Genomic DNA, 19,808 nt, shown 5'->3' with positions numbered 1-19,808 from the left:
TTTCGCACTTTTATCAGTTGACTGATTTATATCAACAAACAAGATTCTAGGATCAGTTTCTCAAAAAAACTGATTCACATATTTGAAAAGAGTTCAAAAATCTTAATTGTTTATTCAACATTCCCTTCTAAACACTTAAACTATCCTAACCGAACCTATCACTTCCGGGACTGGAACCGGTTGAGAAGCCTTAGAAAAACTCTTGAGTTTCCTCTTCTTAGCCTCATCCGACGTTTAGATGAGGCGGTCAGGGTACAGGGCTTGGTGAAGACTTGCTTTATAGGGACATCATCCCTGTTATCCTCTTTATCGGTCTCTGTGTAGAACATTTTCCTTTTCACTTGTGCCCCAGCCGATGTCTCCTTTTTCAACGGTTTGAGCCACTTGCTCAGTACCGATAGCTTTCTTAACAGCTGGGAGGCATGGTACCTCTTCAGGATATATGCAACGGTCGCAATGTTGAGCCATTTCTTGGGATGCAATGGTTTGGTTATTCCAAAATTTACTTTCTTCATGTTGAGTAGATAATAGATTTGCATCTTGAATCCTTCTGATTGGCCCTTTCCTTTGACCATTTCACACAGAGTTATCGGACCAATTGACTCCAATATTTGATGCAATCAACGCCATATATTGAAATTTCTCGAGAGTAATCTTGTCGTAGGCCCTTGTTTGGACAAGAAGTGATTTGGCCACAATGTTTGCCAGGAATCTAAATTCCACTTTTAGACTCCGTTTTCTGCCGCAATTTCAATAAGATGACCAGGCATAGAAAAACCAATGCTTTAGATATCAGAGTTACCATCAGGGATGTTTGACACTTTACCCAAACATTTTGAGGGCAATTCGAGCGAGTTCCCAAAGAATTCTTGGGAAATGATGTGATTGGTGTCGTCGATGGTGCAGATGTTACAATTGTGCTCCATTCTTTCAGAGAGAATTTTTTTATGCCATTCAGACTAAAGATGGATCCGCAAGAGAGAAACTTTCTCAAATCAGAAGCCTCGAGCATCTCAAGAACGGAGGAAATGACTATCTTCAAAATCAAATTCTACACAAGTTTTTAGTATCGTAAAAAAAACTCGAGAAAAGTTATGTACATTTATTATTACGCGTTTAATGAATAAAATATCTTTCTCGGTCAATATCTAAAAATGTAAACCATTCTTCTCTTAAATTAGATTAAATATAATAATGAATCCATTTAAATGTCAGGGATTGGATAAATCACAACTTTCCAAATATTACTCAACTGTTTTGATCGACAACTTTTGTACCAATTGAATAATGGTTGGCAAAAACTTGTGTGAGACGGTCTCACGGGTCGTATTTGTGAGACGGATCTCTTATTTGGGTCACCAATGAAAAAGTATTACTTTTTATGCTAAGAGTATTACTTTTTATTGTAAATATGAGTAGGATTGACCCATCTCACGGATTATAACCCATGAGACGGTCTCACATAAGACTAACTCATAATGGTTTTATCAAATTTGAAATCTTTTTGCTTCATTATTGTACGATGAAAAGAGATGAATTATGCCCCCTAATTACGTGTATTAAGATAAATCTACTAAACCAATGATATTTGTAAAGTATATATAGTAATAGAGTCATTTTTCCCATTCAATGACTCTTTGTACGGTAGTCCGACAATATAGACACATCACTGTCACTTGCTACAACTCTCATTAAATACTCTTTAATGTCTTTCCTGCTTTTGCGCTTTTAAAGTCCACTCTGTATAAAAGCCGTCAGACAACAGACTAGTGGAAATACTTTAAGTCAGATGAGAGTTTTTAGAATATGTGAGATCTTTCTATTTTAATTTGTCGATTGAACAGTTGACTTTACAAAATATCCTTAACTTTGTCCGGTCGAGAGAGATGATTTAGCGTATCTTTGAGCAATCCGATTTAGGCGACAGATTATTCTAGTGCTACTGTTGAATAATAGAAGAAACGAATGAGTAACATTACCGGTAGAGAGACTATGTAGCTTGCGACCGTTTACCCATTTCCTGAAACTGGTGGCGTGTTGTTCTTTGTCTTTGACAGAACAGGCGAGTATTTGTGAATACACAAAAACTATCAACTTGTTCTAATACAATGAATTATTGTTTGTTATCATCAAAATTAAAGGATCTAACATTATTCTAAAATATTTTGAATTAATTTGTTTTATAATTGTTTCTTGTACATCTAAATCTCATAATAATTAATAATAGTAGATCGTGACACACGCAATGCGTGTGTTCCATAAAAAATAAAGAATGGAGCAGTTTTTTAAAATTTTAAAATAAAAGTTCTACGTATTTGAAATTGAAATGGTAGGAGATAAAATAAAATATATACAAAATTATTGTTATAATACATACAGTAAAACTTGATTGATAAGATTGGTGATATTTTAGACAAATTCAAAATTACATAAAGACCATATATAATTAGTATAAAGTGCTCTTATATTATATATAAGAAAAGATATTTAATTTTTTAGTATTTTGTTTGATGAATAACTTCTTCAAGCACATAATTGTTGGGAAAAATTTGATTCCAATCAGGTTCAATTTGGTTTCGTTTTCGAATTGGGCCACACTCCAACTACGCTAAATCTAGTTTGATATCCTTTAGAATTGGTCTGCTTTGACGGCCCACGATCCACAACTGGATTAATCCAATTTGATCCAGTGCGGTTACATACCTGGTGGCATCTTGTTCCTATTGGAATCCATAACGTAAGAGGCTTGTCGCCTATGGTAATTATATTTTTGTCATAATATTATTTATTTTAAAAAAATAATAATTTTTATAGATTTTATGTAGTTGAGTTTTAAACTCCCATGATATTTAAAAATAAGAAAAAATATATTTTTGGCCTTGTAATTATATCACTTAACGATTTTGGTCCTTAATGTTATCAAATTTCAATTTAAGTTTGTATTTTATGATTTTTGGATACTTTAGTCATTTTTTACTGGGATGACTGATTTGATACTATAGACCTCAGCTATGCTATAGTCAAATCAATGTCAAGTCGAAAAATTATTAAAATTACAAAAAAAAGAAAAATAGATATCAAACTAAAACGAAATTTGATAAAAAAGCAAAATTACAAAAAATCAACATACATAATTCAAACAATTTTTTCTTAAAAATAAAACAAAATATTATACTCTGAAAATATTTTTTTTTTTAAATCTTAAAAAATACATTGTTCGATTACAAAACTATTTTAAAAACTCTTTTTAAAAATTAGAATTTTCGAATGTTGATTTTCTGATTCTACTTATATTTAAAATTATAAAAAATTTCAACATTTATCCCAATGCCAATAACTTTCATTTTAAAAAACAATAAATAAAAACATACAAGAACTGAACTTATTTAAATGTTTTTTATATATAATTTCTATATCCAACAAACTCACTCTTATGATAGTATACGGAAAGTACATGTTCTAATGTGAAGTTGAACAATTTAATCAGGAAATTATATTTTGGGCAAGTAATCAATGTAATCAAAACTAAAGTCTACAACTTGGCGGTGAGGATCTGTTGCTTAAGCAAAGGCCTCACATATTCATGGTAGCCATCCGGCAAAACCGTTTCGTTCAATGGATCCTTCCATGCTGCCTCGTAAAGTTTGGGATAAACATTCCCATCATAGCGCCCCAGAATCGAACCAAGGAAGTGATCGGTATAATTGAATGAATCGACAAGTGCAATTGCATTTGGACGAACCTAAAACAAATCAAAAGTCTAAATATGCCACGACAGTTTCTGGGGACGTACGTATAAGAAATTATATAAAACACACCTTGGAATACAGTGATCTTAACAAATCATTAGCGAGCGAAGCTTGTTTCGGAGTGACATAACCGGTTGCAAGGAAGTCGCCTTGGTGCTTGTGAAGAAGGAAGAGGTAATAGATACCGCAAAGCACCTCTAGCTGTTGTTTGACACCTTTGCCAGTGATTTCTTGCTTCAGTTTATCAATAAACCTATGAAGGGAAGGTTTTTATTCATCGCAGCTCAACTAAAATATAGAGAATAACTCGATTACTAGAGATATCTCCGCATGCAACGTAATGTTAAACTATGGTATGGGGGCTGAGAAACAGAATGAAGTTTACATGCAATTTTAGCATACAGGAAGAGCATTACTTCCGGGACCAAAACCGAGCAATAAAATATGTTGCGTCTACTCTAGATTCCACTGATTCTGAACGAGTGGAATACTATTATGTGAAATGTTCCTTTTTTTTTATCATCAGTTGAATATCAAATGTTCGGGTGCCGAGTTAACAAGAGCGTTTACAATTATTATTCGGGGTCAAGGGTGGACAGGTTGGGGAAATCGGAACACCAATACATAACACAGAAGCATAGGAACCAATTAACTGACCAGAAATGCAGAACTTCTGGTGCGTTTGGATCAAGTAATTTCAAATCAATTAATCAAGAATTTCAAATCCTTTTATTATTTGGGTAATTTTGACAGAGAAATTTCAACACATCCCTTGTCGATTAAACCTTTTGCTAATTATTGTGATATAATTCAAATGTACCCAACATTGGTGTCATTTTAAATGCAACCTTTGAATCCTGTCCCCAAATCAAATAACTCCTTCAAAATCAAATTAATCCATCCAAAAATGCAACATCTGGGATTTGGTCCAATAATTTAGATGTAAAACTTTAATTGGTTGGAGGTGCAGCTTCAATTACGCAGTGGTCTACAAGGCCAGAAAGGTTGGTAATGGATCATGGGTCACCATCATAAATCTCTGGTGGTTTTGGAGCAATTGGGAGAGTTATTTAGAAAGAACAAGAACACTTACTTGGAGACAACAATTAGTTGGCAGTGAGCGACTGCTGCCTCCACCAAATCAGCTGATAGCTCAGCAAAACCTGAAAGGTGAAAGGGAGGAAAAACACTATGAATGAAGAGGAACTAAAATGAGAATTTCAAGATAATGCATTCTCAACAGAAAAAGGACCAAAAAATGAAGTCCCTTAAATTATTTAATTTGATTCTAAACAGATCATTCAAGACAACGAGGTCTTCAATCACAAGGTCCTCAGTTTGAATAACACAGAAGGTGCAGCAATTAACTTAACTTGGAGAGTTTGACATTTTTATGCAAGTTCTTTTCAGCCAAAAACTATGTTAGATTAATTAATCAATGATGGAAAACTACTGAAGTACAGTTTACATACCAACTTGCGGTCACATATTAAATAAAGCAGATGTCAAAGGATAATAACATTACCTTCCTCTGGACTAGTAAACTTGCTGACATTTTGAGCACACGAAACAGACATTCTAGCAGCTCTTGCCTCAAATGCTTCCAACACTTGAATGGGATTTAACCAATCCTCGGCTATATGACAAACAAGCAAAAATCACCAAAAAGATTCATCACAAATATGTAACATATTGATCAGGTAATTTTGAGAGGTATCTTTCATCACTATAAGCAAACATTTCTTATGAACAATAATGGTGAGAGCCGAATGAAAATATCAATTTTAAACAGAATAATGCTCGTATTTTGCTGGGTGAACAGCAAAATTCCAACCAACTGATTATTTATCATGAAGAACGCCTCAAGTGGCTTCACGAAGAAAAACCTAACCTTTTTTAACATTACAACAGCATTTCATTAGATGTTCAATTCTTCCCATATAAGAAACCGTCCCAACTGGTGGTTTTCCAGTTCCAGTTTGGGAGACAGTTTTCACAAGAAATCGGGCAACCTAAAGGAGAAAGTGAATAGATTAGCGAAAGCTTAACTGTACATTACCACACAAGAAATTTTTTTTATCTGCAAAGTACATCTCAAATGATGTATAACTAAATGCCGAGCTATTGAAATTTATTAATATGAACTCTCATCAAACATTAAATCATTTGATTTCATCCCAAAGCTTGTCATAGTACCATTTTCATTCACTTAATTATTTCGTTACGTCAAATATATCAAAATTAAAGCAATTTGCCTTAAGCTACAACAGCATACATGACTTGACATGGAACCCCATATAATATTGGAAGTAAATCCACCAACAAGGCAACTGCCATCTTTAACTGAACACCAATGATGATCTGGTGCAGCGGAAACAAGCAAACTAAACTCAATTGAGAGAATATTATCAAATTGAAATATTATTAATGCTGAATTAATGTTTTAAACACATGTAATGCTTAAATAGACCACCAATCCCCCTTCTTACCACCCAAAAAAAAAAACTTAACAATACAGAAAAAACACGAAAAGTCAGTAATAATAGGAAAAACAGATGGTGGTCGCCATCATTTGGCAATCAGTGGACTTGAAAATATAATGAAAAATTTGCTGTCACACTCCATCAAGCAAGTCTTTACCATGAAGAAAAGAGAATACATTTAATGGGTGGTGAATATGATTATTAGGGAAATATAAAATTTCGAGATTACATTGCATCATACACATAGACTATAGCTAGCACACACAAAAAGCCACCTGTAGAAGCAACACAACGTTGTCTCCTTCATATGTACAAGCCGGAACATAGACTGCAAATAACTCAGGAAGTCCACTACTACACAAGTAACCATGGCCTCCACATAATTTTCGACATTCTTCAATACCATCCTGTGACGCAAAAGTAGAAGAATGAAAAGATTTGATCAAAACTCAGTAAACATGAATTTTCACATCAATGGCACCGGGAAAAATTTTACTACAACAGAAGCCTCATATTGTGCATACCAGCCACGACAAAGTTGTAAAAGAAAACAGATAACCTACTGTAAACAAGTAAGAATTCATGATGGAACAACACTCACACAGGAAAATACAAGGGTAGAAAGATGAAATATGTGTTACTTACGGCAGTGGCTGTAGTAGTCAAGGACTTCAACCCCGCAGTACAGGCATGAGCTTCGGGTAATGTTGAAAAATCATTTGCTTGCAATCTTTGGGTAACATCAGTGTACAGCCATTTAAGCCATTCACCAACAAATCTAAAGGCATAAGCAGAAGCCAGCAAAGGGAAAAGTCTACTCTGCTGTGTTTTATAGTCAATAACCTAAAAAAAAGGTGTCAAACCAATCAATAAAAATAAAAGATCAATGGTATAATCATTAAAATTCTGATACATGTAATATCAAGGTTTAAAAAGCATAGACTTAATCGGTGAACCTGAACATCAATAAGCATCACATGGATCTACTTAGTAAAAGTGAAATCAGACACTAACAACCTCAGACACTAACAACCATGAAAGGATCGATAAGCAAGACATAATAATTTTAATCAATGCTTCAAAGTTAATGAAATACAGCTTGATGTTTCAGAATATATAAAAGACTTCTACAACTAAAAATATAAGATAGCAATCTAATCTCAATCTTAAAATTAAAATAAAGAGATAAACCAAGCTAATTGCCCTAACAATCTTATCAACACTTCCCCTCAAAATGGAATGTTCAGGTTATACATTCCTGTCAACCATTTTTTTCGAACAAGGGTCTGAATAGGCCTTTTGTTAGGGCATCCGCAGTTTGTTCTGATGTTGGGACATACGTTATGTTAATTGTTCCTTCATCAATCTTCTCTTTTATAAAATGCTCATCAACTTCAATGTGTTCAGTACATTCATGATGCACCGGATTGCGACAAATATCTATCGCAGCCCTATTACACATAATAGTTTCAGTGGCATCCTTGTATACATTTTCAGTTCTTCAAGCAACATTCTCAGACATAAGGCTTCACACACACCATGGGTTACTGACCTTAATTCAGTTTCAGCACTGCTTCTTGTTACAACTGGTTGTTTCTTACTCTTCAAAGTCACCAAATTTACCCAAACAAAAGAACAATATCCTGAAGAAAAGTCCTTTGCTAGTGTCCCCTTTAGATACTTTAAAATTCGACAGACTGTTGCCATGCGCTAGTCCGACGGAGTGTTCATAAATTAGCTTACACAACTCACAGAAAAGGTTATGTCTAATCTAGTACAAGCAAGGTAAATCAGGTTCCCTACTAGTCGTTGATATCTTTCTTTCTCCACAGGAGTTCCACTCACCGTTTCTCCCAACTTCTATTTTGGATCCATGGGTGTATCGATCAGTTTAGAACATAGCATTCATGTCTCATTCAGAAGATCCAACACATACATCCATTGAGAGTCTAGTAGGAGAGATGCTGGCTGCTAGCATCATTCAACCCAATATAAGTCCTTATTTGAGCCCAGTAATTTTTTATTTATTTATAAGAAACGATATTATATGGACCAATAAAATTAATTACAACAAGCGATCCAAAAGTCCATAAAACAAAGTGAGATCCATAGTCAAAATAGATTAACATGATAGTAGACCCCAATTCATATATATAATTGAGACCGAGAACGATTTGAACTCTATATTCCTCAAACTCCAGCATGAAACCATGAATTTAATCTTGTCCCAACACTTCTCAATCGAGTCTTCTTTATCTTCAAAGATCATCCTATTCCTCTCCATCCACACGAACCAACTCAAATAGTGAACCACGACATCCCAAAAATTATGTACCTCCTCACCAAATCCCGTTTGAGATCCCACGAATAAATCCCAAGTTGATCTCGGAGATACCCAAATCAAGTCGAACTCCAGCAATGCTTTAAACCAAAGACAACATGAAAAACGATAATGGATGATCAAATGGTCCTGAGTCTACACCTCTTGCTGACATAACACACACCGATTTTCACAAAGAGAACAATAAGGAAACCTTTCTTGCAACATCTCAGACGATGGTAATTTCCCGAGCACTGCAATCCACAAGAATACTTGCACCTTGGAAGGAACTTACGAGAAATAACTTATGGGGTGTTATCTATGCATAAGTGGAGACCAAATTTGTTAGGCAGACACTTCAAGGTGTTAACTGACCAAAAGTCCTTGAGGCATCTCTTACATCAATGGATAAAACTGGTTGGTAAGCTCGTGTATGATTTCAAGATAATATATAAGCCAGGTAAAACCAACAAGGCAGCTGATGCCTTATCCAGAAAAGAGGAGGAAGGGGAGTTGTGTGGTGTGAGTAGGAATGGGCAACCGGAGGTATAACATCTTTTCTCGAAACTTAAGATTTTTTGCATCAGAACCAAAGCCAGATTGATTGCATGGGCACAGTATAAAACCACGTTCATGATGCATTAAGTGCACCCCTTTGAAGCGGTTTATAGGTGTTCTCCAAACATTATTCATGAGTTGTTGCATCATGGTTCGCATTTCCTCAAAACTCTTGATTATCCGCCACCACATCTTCTAGTTTGGCTTCGACCATTTGAAATTTATGTTGTGTCTCTTGTCCCGATCATCCATCAGTTTTTCCAAGGCCTCATACTTAACTTTAGATCTTTTTTGTTCCCTCAGTCGGAATCCGGAAGGTCGGACCGATTGATACGACCACTGAATGATAACTCCAGAAAAGATGAATTTATAATAAATCGAAATGGTAAACTCAACAGATAATGCAACTCCCTAATAACACCCCAATAAACAGTACAATGATACAAGAAGAACTCCCCAGCTCACTGAAACAAAATATTTCCTAACTCTACCACATCCCGCTCACTATCTTGAACCAACTCTCATTTCCCTTCATTATGGGCCCTAGCCCTTCTTGTGTAGACTTTGAATATTGGACTCTTCTTCTGGCCCAAATCCTTGTGCTTCTATCTCCTATCACCCACCTACAACCAACGGGGATCTTTTCTTTGGGTTTTTGAACAATCTCCCAGGTTCCATTCACTTCCAATGCCCGCATTTCTTCTAGAACAGCATGTTTCCATCAGAAATTGCTCCAAGCTTTATGTAATGTAGTCGGGACTTTAAAAATTGATAAGATTTAAAACCAGTGCCTGAATAGAAGCAGATAAATGTCCATATGCCACATACTTAGCACTGGATGTTGTGTGCAGGACCTGTTCCCTTTCGTAATGCAATTGGAACATCCAAGTCTGAAGGAGGGATATTATGCGGTTCATCTTAGTGTTCTTTGACCCAAATTCCGAGTTGAAGACTAGGCTGCCAGGAATCTTTTGTTCTACACTTCACATACATTGTCCCGATGTTTCATTCGTGATAAATGCAAAGGAAACGGCTGTACTAATTCTCCCCCTGCCGTTGACTATCCCTGAGTGGGAGAAGACGGCTGCGAAAGAGAAGGAAAAGGATTAATAGGGCTCGATGCAGAATCTGACGAAGGAGGATCCAAAGAGGGAGAAATTTGGGTTGTTTGGTCACACGACGGTGAGGCAAGGGAAAGATCCCATGTATATTCCCAAGCATTTATAAGGATGAAGTTTGAAACGTTCTCCTCGTCATCAAGGATGAGGGAAGGAACTGATTTTTTCTTTGTAAGAAAGATAGTGTTTCGAAGAATGTGACATCCCCATGATCTATGTACTTTTTCTCATCAACAAATTACAACGATAACCCTTTTGAGTAGAAGAGTATCCCAAAAATATACACTTGTATGACAAAGGATCAATTTTACTATGATTTTGGTCATGAGTATGCACAAAAGTAGAACAGCCAAAGACTCTAAGATCTAAAAGGGAGGACCACCTATGTTCAGGATAGAACTGATGAAGACAATCAAGAGGAGATTGAAAGTTTAGGACACTGGGCAATCTAATTATCAATCAGCATTTCGATAGAAAAGCAACCCCAAAAAAACATTTAAGAACATGTGATGTGAACAAAAGAGCATGTGCTACTTCCAATAAATGACTATTTTTTCTTTCTAAAATTACGTTCTGTTGAGGTGTATTAACACAAGAACTTTGATGAATGAGACCATTATCGATCAAGTTGTCAAGTATCGAGTTAAAAAACAAGTTCCGTTATCAGTAGAAGTTGTCAAGTATCGAGAGTATGCAGTATTTGAACTACTACATTGAATTTTGTGTTGATAATGGAAATGAAGGATCAAAAAATTTGTGCAGCCTCCAATTTTCTCTTTAAAAGATACACCCAACACACATGAGTATGATAATAAGTAAAGTAATAAACCATCGATTAGAAGTAGTACACACTCGAGAAGGTCCCCAAATATCACCATGAATTAGAGCAAAATGTTTAGAAGACTTGTATGAATGGGATAGGAAATGAACGAGTGCATGTTTTGCTTATTGACAAATTTCACATTGAAATGAATCATATTATTTCAAAATAGATAAGGAAATAAACGTCGTAAATACAATAAATATGGATACCCTGGTCCAGAATGCAAAAAGAAAATATGTTGTTTGTGAGAAAGAGAGGAATTCCCCACTGCCGCCTTAACATGGTGACTCATGATAGATCTATCCCGAAAGTAGTAAGAGTCCAGAGATCGCATCAGCACTGCCAATCCTCTTCCCCAAGATCCTGTGCTGAAAAATACGAGTAGATGGTCTGAAATAAACAAGACAATTCAAATCCCTCGTGAGTTTGCTGATGGAAAGTAAATTGCATGATATGCTTGGCACATGCAGACATCCTTAAGAACAAATGAGCGGCTGAGCAGTGCCTGCACCTTGGACATGAGTATAGGACTCATCGGCAATTTCAACCTTTTGAAAACTCGTATTGGGAATATATGATGAAAAAATTTCTTACTCGATGACATTTGGCCCAAAGCCCCATAAAAAATAATCCAAATCTCACCTCTTGTAGTCAAGTCACTACTGGCTGCGAATTTGGTATCTTTGACAGCAAAGTTCGAAGATCCAGTGGTGCCTGAAAGAAGTTTGCAAACTTGCTCCATCTGTGCCTTTGAAAAAACTACATCAGATTTATTTTCATCTACTTCCGAGTTGGCAGAAGCTTGAAGACCCCTTTTACGTGATTTCTGAACTTGTTTGGAACCCAGTTCGCCGGTTTACCATGTATTTTCCAGCAAGTCTCAATAGTGAGATGGTATCTCGCAGTGTTCATACCCAGGTTTGCCATTTTTCATATGGGAGTTGGGACAAATTTCTGGAGTGCGTGTCACAAGTGCCGTATTTTTTGTAGATGGTAATGTATGAAGCATTGCCCTCTTTCTGTTTTCCCCCCTTTGAACCTCTGCAATTACCGTCTTCAACCGTAAAATACGGCCACAAAACTCATCCAATGCTCGATCGAGTTCGGTGAGAAAATCATAAACCTGTTCTTTGCCAACATCCTACAATCAAGGACTCCGTCGTCTGGATCTTTCCATTTGCAAACAATGAACAAATCCATTTCATGCCAAAGTTTCTTGAGGGCAGTAAAATATTGGGTGACTGCGCCATCCCCTTGTTTCAAGTTTCTATCTGATTTCGCAGTTCAAACACTTGAGAAGAGTCTTCAAGATCAGAGTATGCCAAAGTCACAACATCCCAAATATTCGTATTCGTGAGATGAAAAATATAAGTTTGGCAAATTTTTTCTTCCATAGAATTTATAAGCCATGCCATTACTATAATTTTGAACGTCCCAATTTTGATAAGTGGGGGCAGAAGGCGGCGAAATTGACGCATAAGATACCCAAATTTCCCTTTGCCTCAAATCACCAATTGATAGGAAAAGAGACCATTACAGGAAGTTTTTGTCGTTGAGTTTGTGACATAATTTCAAGGGATGTAGATTCAAATTTCAAAGGTAGCAGTGGGACTAATAGATTAATAGTAAGGTTCGGTCCAGAGACCGTGGAGGATCGCTCCGATTAAGGAGTCTCATACATCCCGAAAAAGGCCATTTTGACCGTCGGTTACAACCTATAATAGCTCTCTGTACCATAAAAGCTAATAACCATGAAAGGACAGATAAGCAAGACATAACAATTTTATTCAATGCTTCAAAGTTTTTTTTTTATCAGAAACAAGATTATTTAAATTATATTAAAGAAGTTTGAGTACAATATTGCGGATGAGTGATCCGCAATTATAGGAGCACTAAAAAGATTTCCGGACATTCAAATCATTACAAACTTCCAATCCCTAACAATTTCATTAATCGATAAGTGATTAAATCCTTTAACCCTTGAGATTGTAGTAGCCACTCTGAACTTAATGAGCTCCCAAACCGCACTTGCTTCGGCCGGTGTGTCGTTGAAAATTCTGTTATTCCTCTCTAGCCATATACTCCAAAATAAGACATGAATCAAAATGTACCATAAAATGTTAGCTCTGCTCCCCGAAGGTAAACCTGGATCGTTGGTAAACAAATCTCTTGCCCTCTGTGGAAACACCCATTGGAATCGTAGCTCTGCCATAACCAAAGTCCATAAACTGCGTGAGTACGAACAGTGTAGTAGTAAATGATCCTGAGTCTCTTCATCGCCCTGACATAACGTGCACCACTGTGGACACAAAGCACACGTTGGCCATCTTCTTTGCACCGAGTCCGCCGTAGGTAATTTTTCCAACGCCACAGTCCACGAGAAAATCTGAATCTTTAATGGGACAGGAACTTTCCAAATATGATCTTTACAAGGAAAAATAGCAAAGTTTTGAATTGGATAGAAAGAATTGTAAAAAGATTTTACTGAAAACAATCCCGAAGACTCCCCCAGCCAAACCCTGTAATCCTCGACACCTAACTGAACCCTGACCGTATCTAGCACACCCGCAAGGATAACAAATTCTCCCAACTCTAAATCAGAAAGATTTCTCCTAAATCGCACATCCCACCTATAAGTTTGTCTACCCTGATCATTAATCACCTCTAAAAAATTAAGAATAGGTTTGTTTGACACAGAAGAGATTCTATACAAACAAGGAAAACGATCTTTTAGTGAAATACTCGCTCCCCCCCACACATCCTCCCAAAACCTAATGAAGTTCCCCCCTCGCAAAACCGAATCCCACCTAAGATGAATTGCCGGGAAGGTACAAGAAATGAATTTCCAAGGGCATCTGTAAGTAACATTCGTAGCCAAACCCAAATCCCATCCATTATCCTGAAGTCCATAGATGCTTTTTATCACTTTTATCCACAAAGTGTCCTTCTCCTTTGTTTGTCTCCACCACCATTTTCCTAGCAAAGCTCTATTCCTCAAGGCAATATTCCCCAAACCCAAACCACCTCGGTCCCTCAGCTTGCAAACCTGTTTCCAGCCCACAAGATGACAATGTTTTTCCCCGTCCAATCCGTCCCAAAGAAAATCTCTCATCATCTTTTCCATAATTTTTGCCACCTTAATAGGAACCTTGAACAAAGACATGTAATATGAAGGCATAGCGCAGAGAACTGATTTTATCAGTGTTAATCGGCCCCCTTTGGACAAATATGATTTTTTCCAGCTTGATAGCTTTTTCGACATCTTGGTTAAGACCGGTTCCCAAAAATCGAACAAAGAAGGCTTACCTCCCAGAGGCAACCCTAGATACTTGATCGGCCAATCATCATTTTTGCATCCAATAGCCTGTGCCAATACAGCCACATCCTCCTTATCGTAATTGATCCCTAAAATGACGCTTTTTTGAAAGTTTATCTTGAGCCCGGACTTGTTCCCAAAGGATTTGATTATTTCCACGAGTGCAATCACATGTGCCTTTGTTTGAACCAAAAATAACGTGTCATCCGCAAATTGTATATGTGATATTTCAAACTTTCCTTTTCCCACCACTAGACCTCTGACCTCGTCCGATTCCTTAGCTCTGTCTACCATCCTCCCCAATACATCCACAACCAGATTGAATAGGAAGGGTGAAAGCGGATCCCCTTGGCGAATACCTCTTTCTCCCTTGAACTTTCCCCTCGGCCGACCATTAACAAAAATTGAATACGAAACATTTGACACACACCCTCGAATCCACTTCCTCCATCTATCACCAAAACCCTTTTTCAAAGTTAATTAACTATAAACTTATGTTTCATAATATATAAAAGACTTCAACAACTAAAAAGATAAGATATCAATTTAATCTTATTCTTGAAATTAAAATAAAGAGATAAACCAAGCTACTTGTCCTAACAATCTTATCAACAGACACATACATTGATCCACATTCAATGATACAAATGTTTCGGTCCAAACTCCAAATGCTGGTACCGTATGTTTTCTCCAATCATAGAAAAAGGTACAAGTTACAACTACCACATTCTGAAATAACTCGGCACAAAATAACAGATTATTCTCATACCTGAGTTTCAGGTTCACCATTTTGTGATCCAAATTGTCTTCGTACAGCGCTATATCTTGTTGCAATACAAACAGCCTTTGATAAAGCATAAGATGCATCCACTACAATTGTTTGTCGAACATATACCATAGTCCCATAAACTAGCTGTCTTGGGACATCAGATTGCTTATATTTGCCCTCTCTTGTAACCTGTGAAACCCTGACAGATACAAAAGAAGAAGTTAAACCTACTTTTTAAGAATGCAAATATGGAAGTTCGCTCATGTTCTCTTAAAAAGTTACATAAGTAGTGGTGTGCGGTGAACAAATGGGTCGTGTTTAGAAACGAAATGCATCTCAAAAAGAGGAGATTTGAATACAGTGAAGTTGATCCAAACCTTATGCCATCCAGACAGTATTTTCTAAAGCATAGACACACATTTATGACTCGATCAAATTTTGACCCATCCAGATACAAAAGGAATTCTAACAACATACGTGACTAGCCAAACCTGCACATATTGTTCTTTCTTGAATCATGCTAAGAGAGCGCGTGATATTAATTAAGATATAAAAGTACCATTAGATATCTGAGACAAAACATATAACAAGACCAGTGTCGAAACCCTAACAATCATAATTCTATTTCCCAAAAGTTGAGAATTTTCTACTTTATTTTCACGCTGAATTTATCGCCTTAATCATGGCATCGGGCATCTTACCAGAATCCCCTCAACAAATAATGTCAAAATAAAAACCTGACATGCACTACGCTTCCACCTGCTGAAAGAATTTCTCATTTTGCATGACAATCGGCATCACTTGACCGTTGCACATGTAGAAAATTCATAAAAGAATTAAACCAGATAAATAGATTTCGCAGCATTTTATGAATAACGAAGTTGCAAAAGGAAGGTGGCCTACCTCATCAACATTTGATTTCTCGGAATGCGAACATGCTCAAATCTCAATACACCGTTGTCCATGGTGTTGTATGCTCCATTACCAAACTTCATGCCAATATCTCCAACAGTTATTCCTGGAAGAGGTGTATGGTCTTCCAAGTTCCGTAGTTGGACAATAAATCCTATTACATATGAGTTAGTATGCAACATTATGAAGGAAGAAAACATAATGTACACCCACACATGGGGTATCATGTACTCACCGTGCACCCCATGGTCTTTACCATCAGTGATGAGACGAGCATAAACAACAGCATGAGTTGAAACTTTACCCAGTCCACCAGGCCACCACTATAAGAATATAAACAGTAAACGAAGATGTGATTGCAGAAATTTAATGACTTAGAGAATACAAAACACTGTAATATTGAATGCATGTAGAGATTTCAAAAGCAGAAAATACAAGCACTACAATATCACAAACATCCGAACAATGTCCACCAATTACAGATTAAGAGAGAGAAAACACTAAGATCTGGTCAAAAAATGTTACTTTGCTTGATGTCAATGTTGGGCTATGAATTACAAATTCATCTGTTTGACGGTCAAATGTGGCCATGGTTTCAAGACCTTGCACATTGGAGCCATGACCAAGTTCTGTCTGTGCATAGCAACCAATAATTTTCATCTTATAGGCCAATGGCAACCATTCCTGTTGCTGTTCATCGGTGCCTTGTCCCTTGATGGCCGGTACAAACATTCCCTGCACAGGAAAGTGTAAAAGTAAGTCATGAGGTTAGAGCACCTCTCCCAAACAGGGCTCGGAAGATCAAGTTTGAGTTGCCAACAATTTCATTAAAAATCAATATATTACTATAAAAATTAAAAAGTAGAAGCAAAACCTACCCAGTGAAGATCAGTATATGCTGGCTCATCCACGTAAAACCTTAACCTAGATGCCTCTTCCTCTGCAAGAATGATATTGAAGAGATAAGAAAAAAACCGTCAGATAAATATGAAATGGTACAATCACCTCCTTATAAAAAGGAAAATCTTGCCTGTCAAATGAAGTTCAATGATTCGTTTCCATGCGTAAGCTGCCTTCCTAAGTGTATTTTTGAACAATTCCTTTCTTGGTAGCATAGTTCTTTCATCCTTTCCAAACACCTAAATCCAACAAATATAACACATCAATTATATTAGCTATCTTCATACAAAAATTATATCAAAATCTTCCATTTGTCAGAGTTTTGGAAATTGTGTTTCAAAAGGGTAAACTTTCCACCATCTAGGTAGCAACTTGTACTTCAAAAGGATAAATTCTCTTTCATTGTTTCTTAAATTTATATTTGCTCACAAATATATATCAGTTTCTTAAAAAAAGCACACTGTAAATACAAAAATCTCAGTTTGATAGCCAAATCCATCAATCCAAACACTTGAAGGGCGGGAACTCCTAGTACCCCTAACAACCAGATGTTCAATCACACGTCTCCAGCCATCAACAGCAGCCCCTATCTTACGAAATTACCATATCTTAAACTCTTGCTCGAGTAAAAGGAAAGAAGAAAATGCAAGCCATTTCAGCCAGTTACCTAACTACGGTCATCGATCAAGTTAGATCAACGCCAAAAAAAACACTAATCGTGTAACCCAACAAGATCGTAAAAAAAAACACTAAAATTACAGGATCGTTAGCGACGAGCTTGGAAATCCGATCCGAAACTTCAAAGGCATGTGGCGAACCAGCCCATACAATCTTCATCGCCTGCACATCGAACCCCGCCTTCTTCCTCTCATCAGCTAAATAATCTACTCCCGCCATTTTTCCTCAGATCAAGAGCAAGAAAAATAATACTAATTTTACCGATGCAATCTCTGATTGGCAGAGTAAATTTTGAAGTGTTTAGGAAAGTGCATGGATAAGATCGATATATACATATATAGACGACTATTCCAATGAGAGTGTGTGAAATTGGTTAGGCGCACATTTATTTCAATGTGAAATTCTTTTTGAACGAGGGGCACTGGCGGCCGGTGGGCCTCCAAAATTATGTTAGTGTAAGAACCGACCACGATTCAGTCCTGGAACTAAAATCCTCGTATCGCGTGGAGTATATTATAGTGTGGATAAACAATTTGAACTATGTAATTGAACTATTATACATTATATATAGCAAATACTCACGTGATATCGTCTAACCGAAATTTATCCAGACAAATCTCTAACTCAATCGAACCGAATATGAGCCAATTAGTGAGACGATCACATCACGTCATAAATCGATTTCTGTGAGTTCTCTCTCCTCATAATCGAGCTATCTCTCCCCCACATATCCGGTGTTCTCCGCCACTCACCGCCCATCATGAAGTTGAAAATGAATATAGTTCCTATTTTAATTCAAGAGAAACGTGGTTGGGTTCATCCGCACTATCCAGTTAAGTTTTGTACGCGTTGATTTGGACATATCTAAACCATGTATGGTGCCCTAATCTAATGTAGAATTGTTGAAGGAAGAAAAATCAACGTAAAAAAAGATGTGAGGAATACAAATTATCATCATTTTCAGTTTTTAAGGTAAGGTTTTTGTTCCAGCTGTTGCTTGTTGAACAGAGATTAAATCTTAATGACATCTGTTCCGTGATACGGGTTTATTCAAAAATAATAATCTCAACGATCAAGGTACAATCATATCTTATCAAGAAGCATATCAAGAACATAATAAACTCAAGGATACACCACACTGCTAATTGTCCGACAATCAAGCATTAGTTTTGAATCAATAATTTTTTACGCTGATTGTTTGATTGATTGTTGTAGCCAAGAATTTTCCTTTCTTGTAGAATTTACATATGTATTTATCATGAATAAAATAGAACTTTTGTTTTCATCATTTATAAAATATTTTCATGATATCAAAGAAAATATTTATGTTAAAAAAAAAACACACAAGGGCTTCATCTTCTTATGTATCGAAGCAAGAACCTGAACTCAACCTGCGATCCTTCCACCAATGTTCTATTTTTATTTCCATCAAACTGAACTCAGAAAGCTTTCTTTTATGGGGCTATCAAATCAACTCATTGATGCGCAAATAATCGCATTATCGTGAATGAAAAACCAACTGAAGAAATTGTTAATGAAAAGGAGAAGAAAATCAAACACCCAATCTCATCACAGGCTAAACAAACGATGGGCTTTTAACTTCATGGCTCTTTGGAACCATAAGTGAAAATGTCCTTAGTATGTTTTTTGGAGAAGCAAGAACAACCTTTGTGTTGGAACAATATTTCATGTTCGCAATCATGATTTTGATGATAACAAAACTTGTTGTTTTGTTTCTAATGATTTACTTAAGTACGAAGGAAGCTGATCAGGCTTCGAACTGATAAGTTAAAAGAGCAAAAACTGAAGCTAATGGATGCGAACTGAAAGTATCAGCTGATTGCCCAAACTGAATCAGCTCAACTGATATATACACAAACACCGTTCAACTGATTGTCCAGCTGATAGGCAGTTCAACAGAAAACCTTCAAAAGCCCAGCCACCTGATGAAGTGTTCAACTGATGAAGAGCCCAGCTGATTAGTTCAACTGAAAGAATGAAATCGGTTCAACTGACGAGTCAATTGATATCACCAGCCCAATTGAATATCAGCTTCAGATGACTAGTTAGGTGCATCAGTTAGGATTCAATCAGTTGTAGATCAAGACAAGCTTACCTAAGTGGATTCCAGCTACACACAACGATAGAAAAGCTATTGTACGATCAAGGTACACTAATGGAC

General features: G+C 36.6%; 1 protein-coding gene and 1 long non-coding RNA gene across 2 annotated transcripts; one reads left to right on the top strand and one right to left on the bottom strand.

Annotated features, from left to right (window-relative positions):
- Positions 1–3,382: 3,382 nt before the first annotated feature.
- Positions 3,383–18,033, bottom strand: LOC140814928 (peroxisomal acyl-coenzyme A oxidase 1-like). The gene is made up of 14 exons (XM_073174026.1): positions 17,708–18,033; positions 17,079–17,187; positions 16,927–16,988; positions 16,574–16,783; positions 16,284–16,371; positions 16,040–16,202; positions 15,137–15,335; positions 6,878–7,075; positions 6,508–6,639; positions 5,641–5,761; positions 5,275–5,385; positions 4,843–4,912; positions 3,819–4,002; positions 3,383–3,742 (listed from the first exon to the last, which is right to left on the bottom strand). Exons 1-14 carry the CDS (start codon positions 17,843–17,845, stop codon positions 3,533–3,535), a joined length of 1,995 nt encoding a protein of 664 aa, XP_073030127.1. The 5' UTR covers positions 17,846–18,033; the 3' UTR covers positions 3,383–3,532.
- On the top strand, positions 12,755–15,221 carry LOC140814930 (uncharacterized). Its single transcript, XR_012114210.1, has 2 exons — positions 12,755–12,851; positions 14,844–15,221. It is a non-coding gene; the product is annotated as an uncharacterized lncRNA (long non-coding RNA).
- Positions 18,034–19,808: the final 1,775 nt, after the last annotated feature.

The sequence above is a fragment of the Primulina eburnea genome, chromosome 15, assembly GCF_022965805.1.
Source record: "Primulina eburnea isolate SZY01 chromosome 15, ASM2296580v1, whole genome shotgun sequence".
Lineage (NCBI taxonomy): Eukaryota > Viridiplantae > Streptophyta > Magnoliopsida > Lamiales > Gesneriaceae > Primulina > Primulina eburnea.
The sequence above is the reverse complement of the archived record's forward strand: the minus strand, read 5'-3'. Positions and strand labels throughout refer to the sequence as shown.

Excerpts from the sequence above, each read along its gene's own strand:
- LOC140814928 (XM_073174026.1), bottom strand. The coding sequence starts at position 17,845 with ATGGCGGGAGTAGATTATTTAGCTGATGAGAGGAAGAAGGCGGGGTTC. Across the intron at positions 16,372-16,573 it reads CAACATTGACATCAAGCAAA|TGGTGGCCTGGTGGACTGGG; the intron begins GTAACATTTTTT and ends ATATTCTTATAG. Across the intron at positions 4,913-5,274 it reads GTTTACTAGTCCAGAGGAAG|GTTTTGCTGAGCTATCAGCT; the intron begins GTAATGTTATTA and ends TTCACCTTTCAG.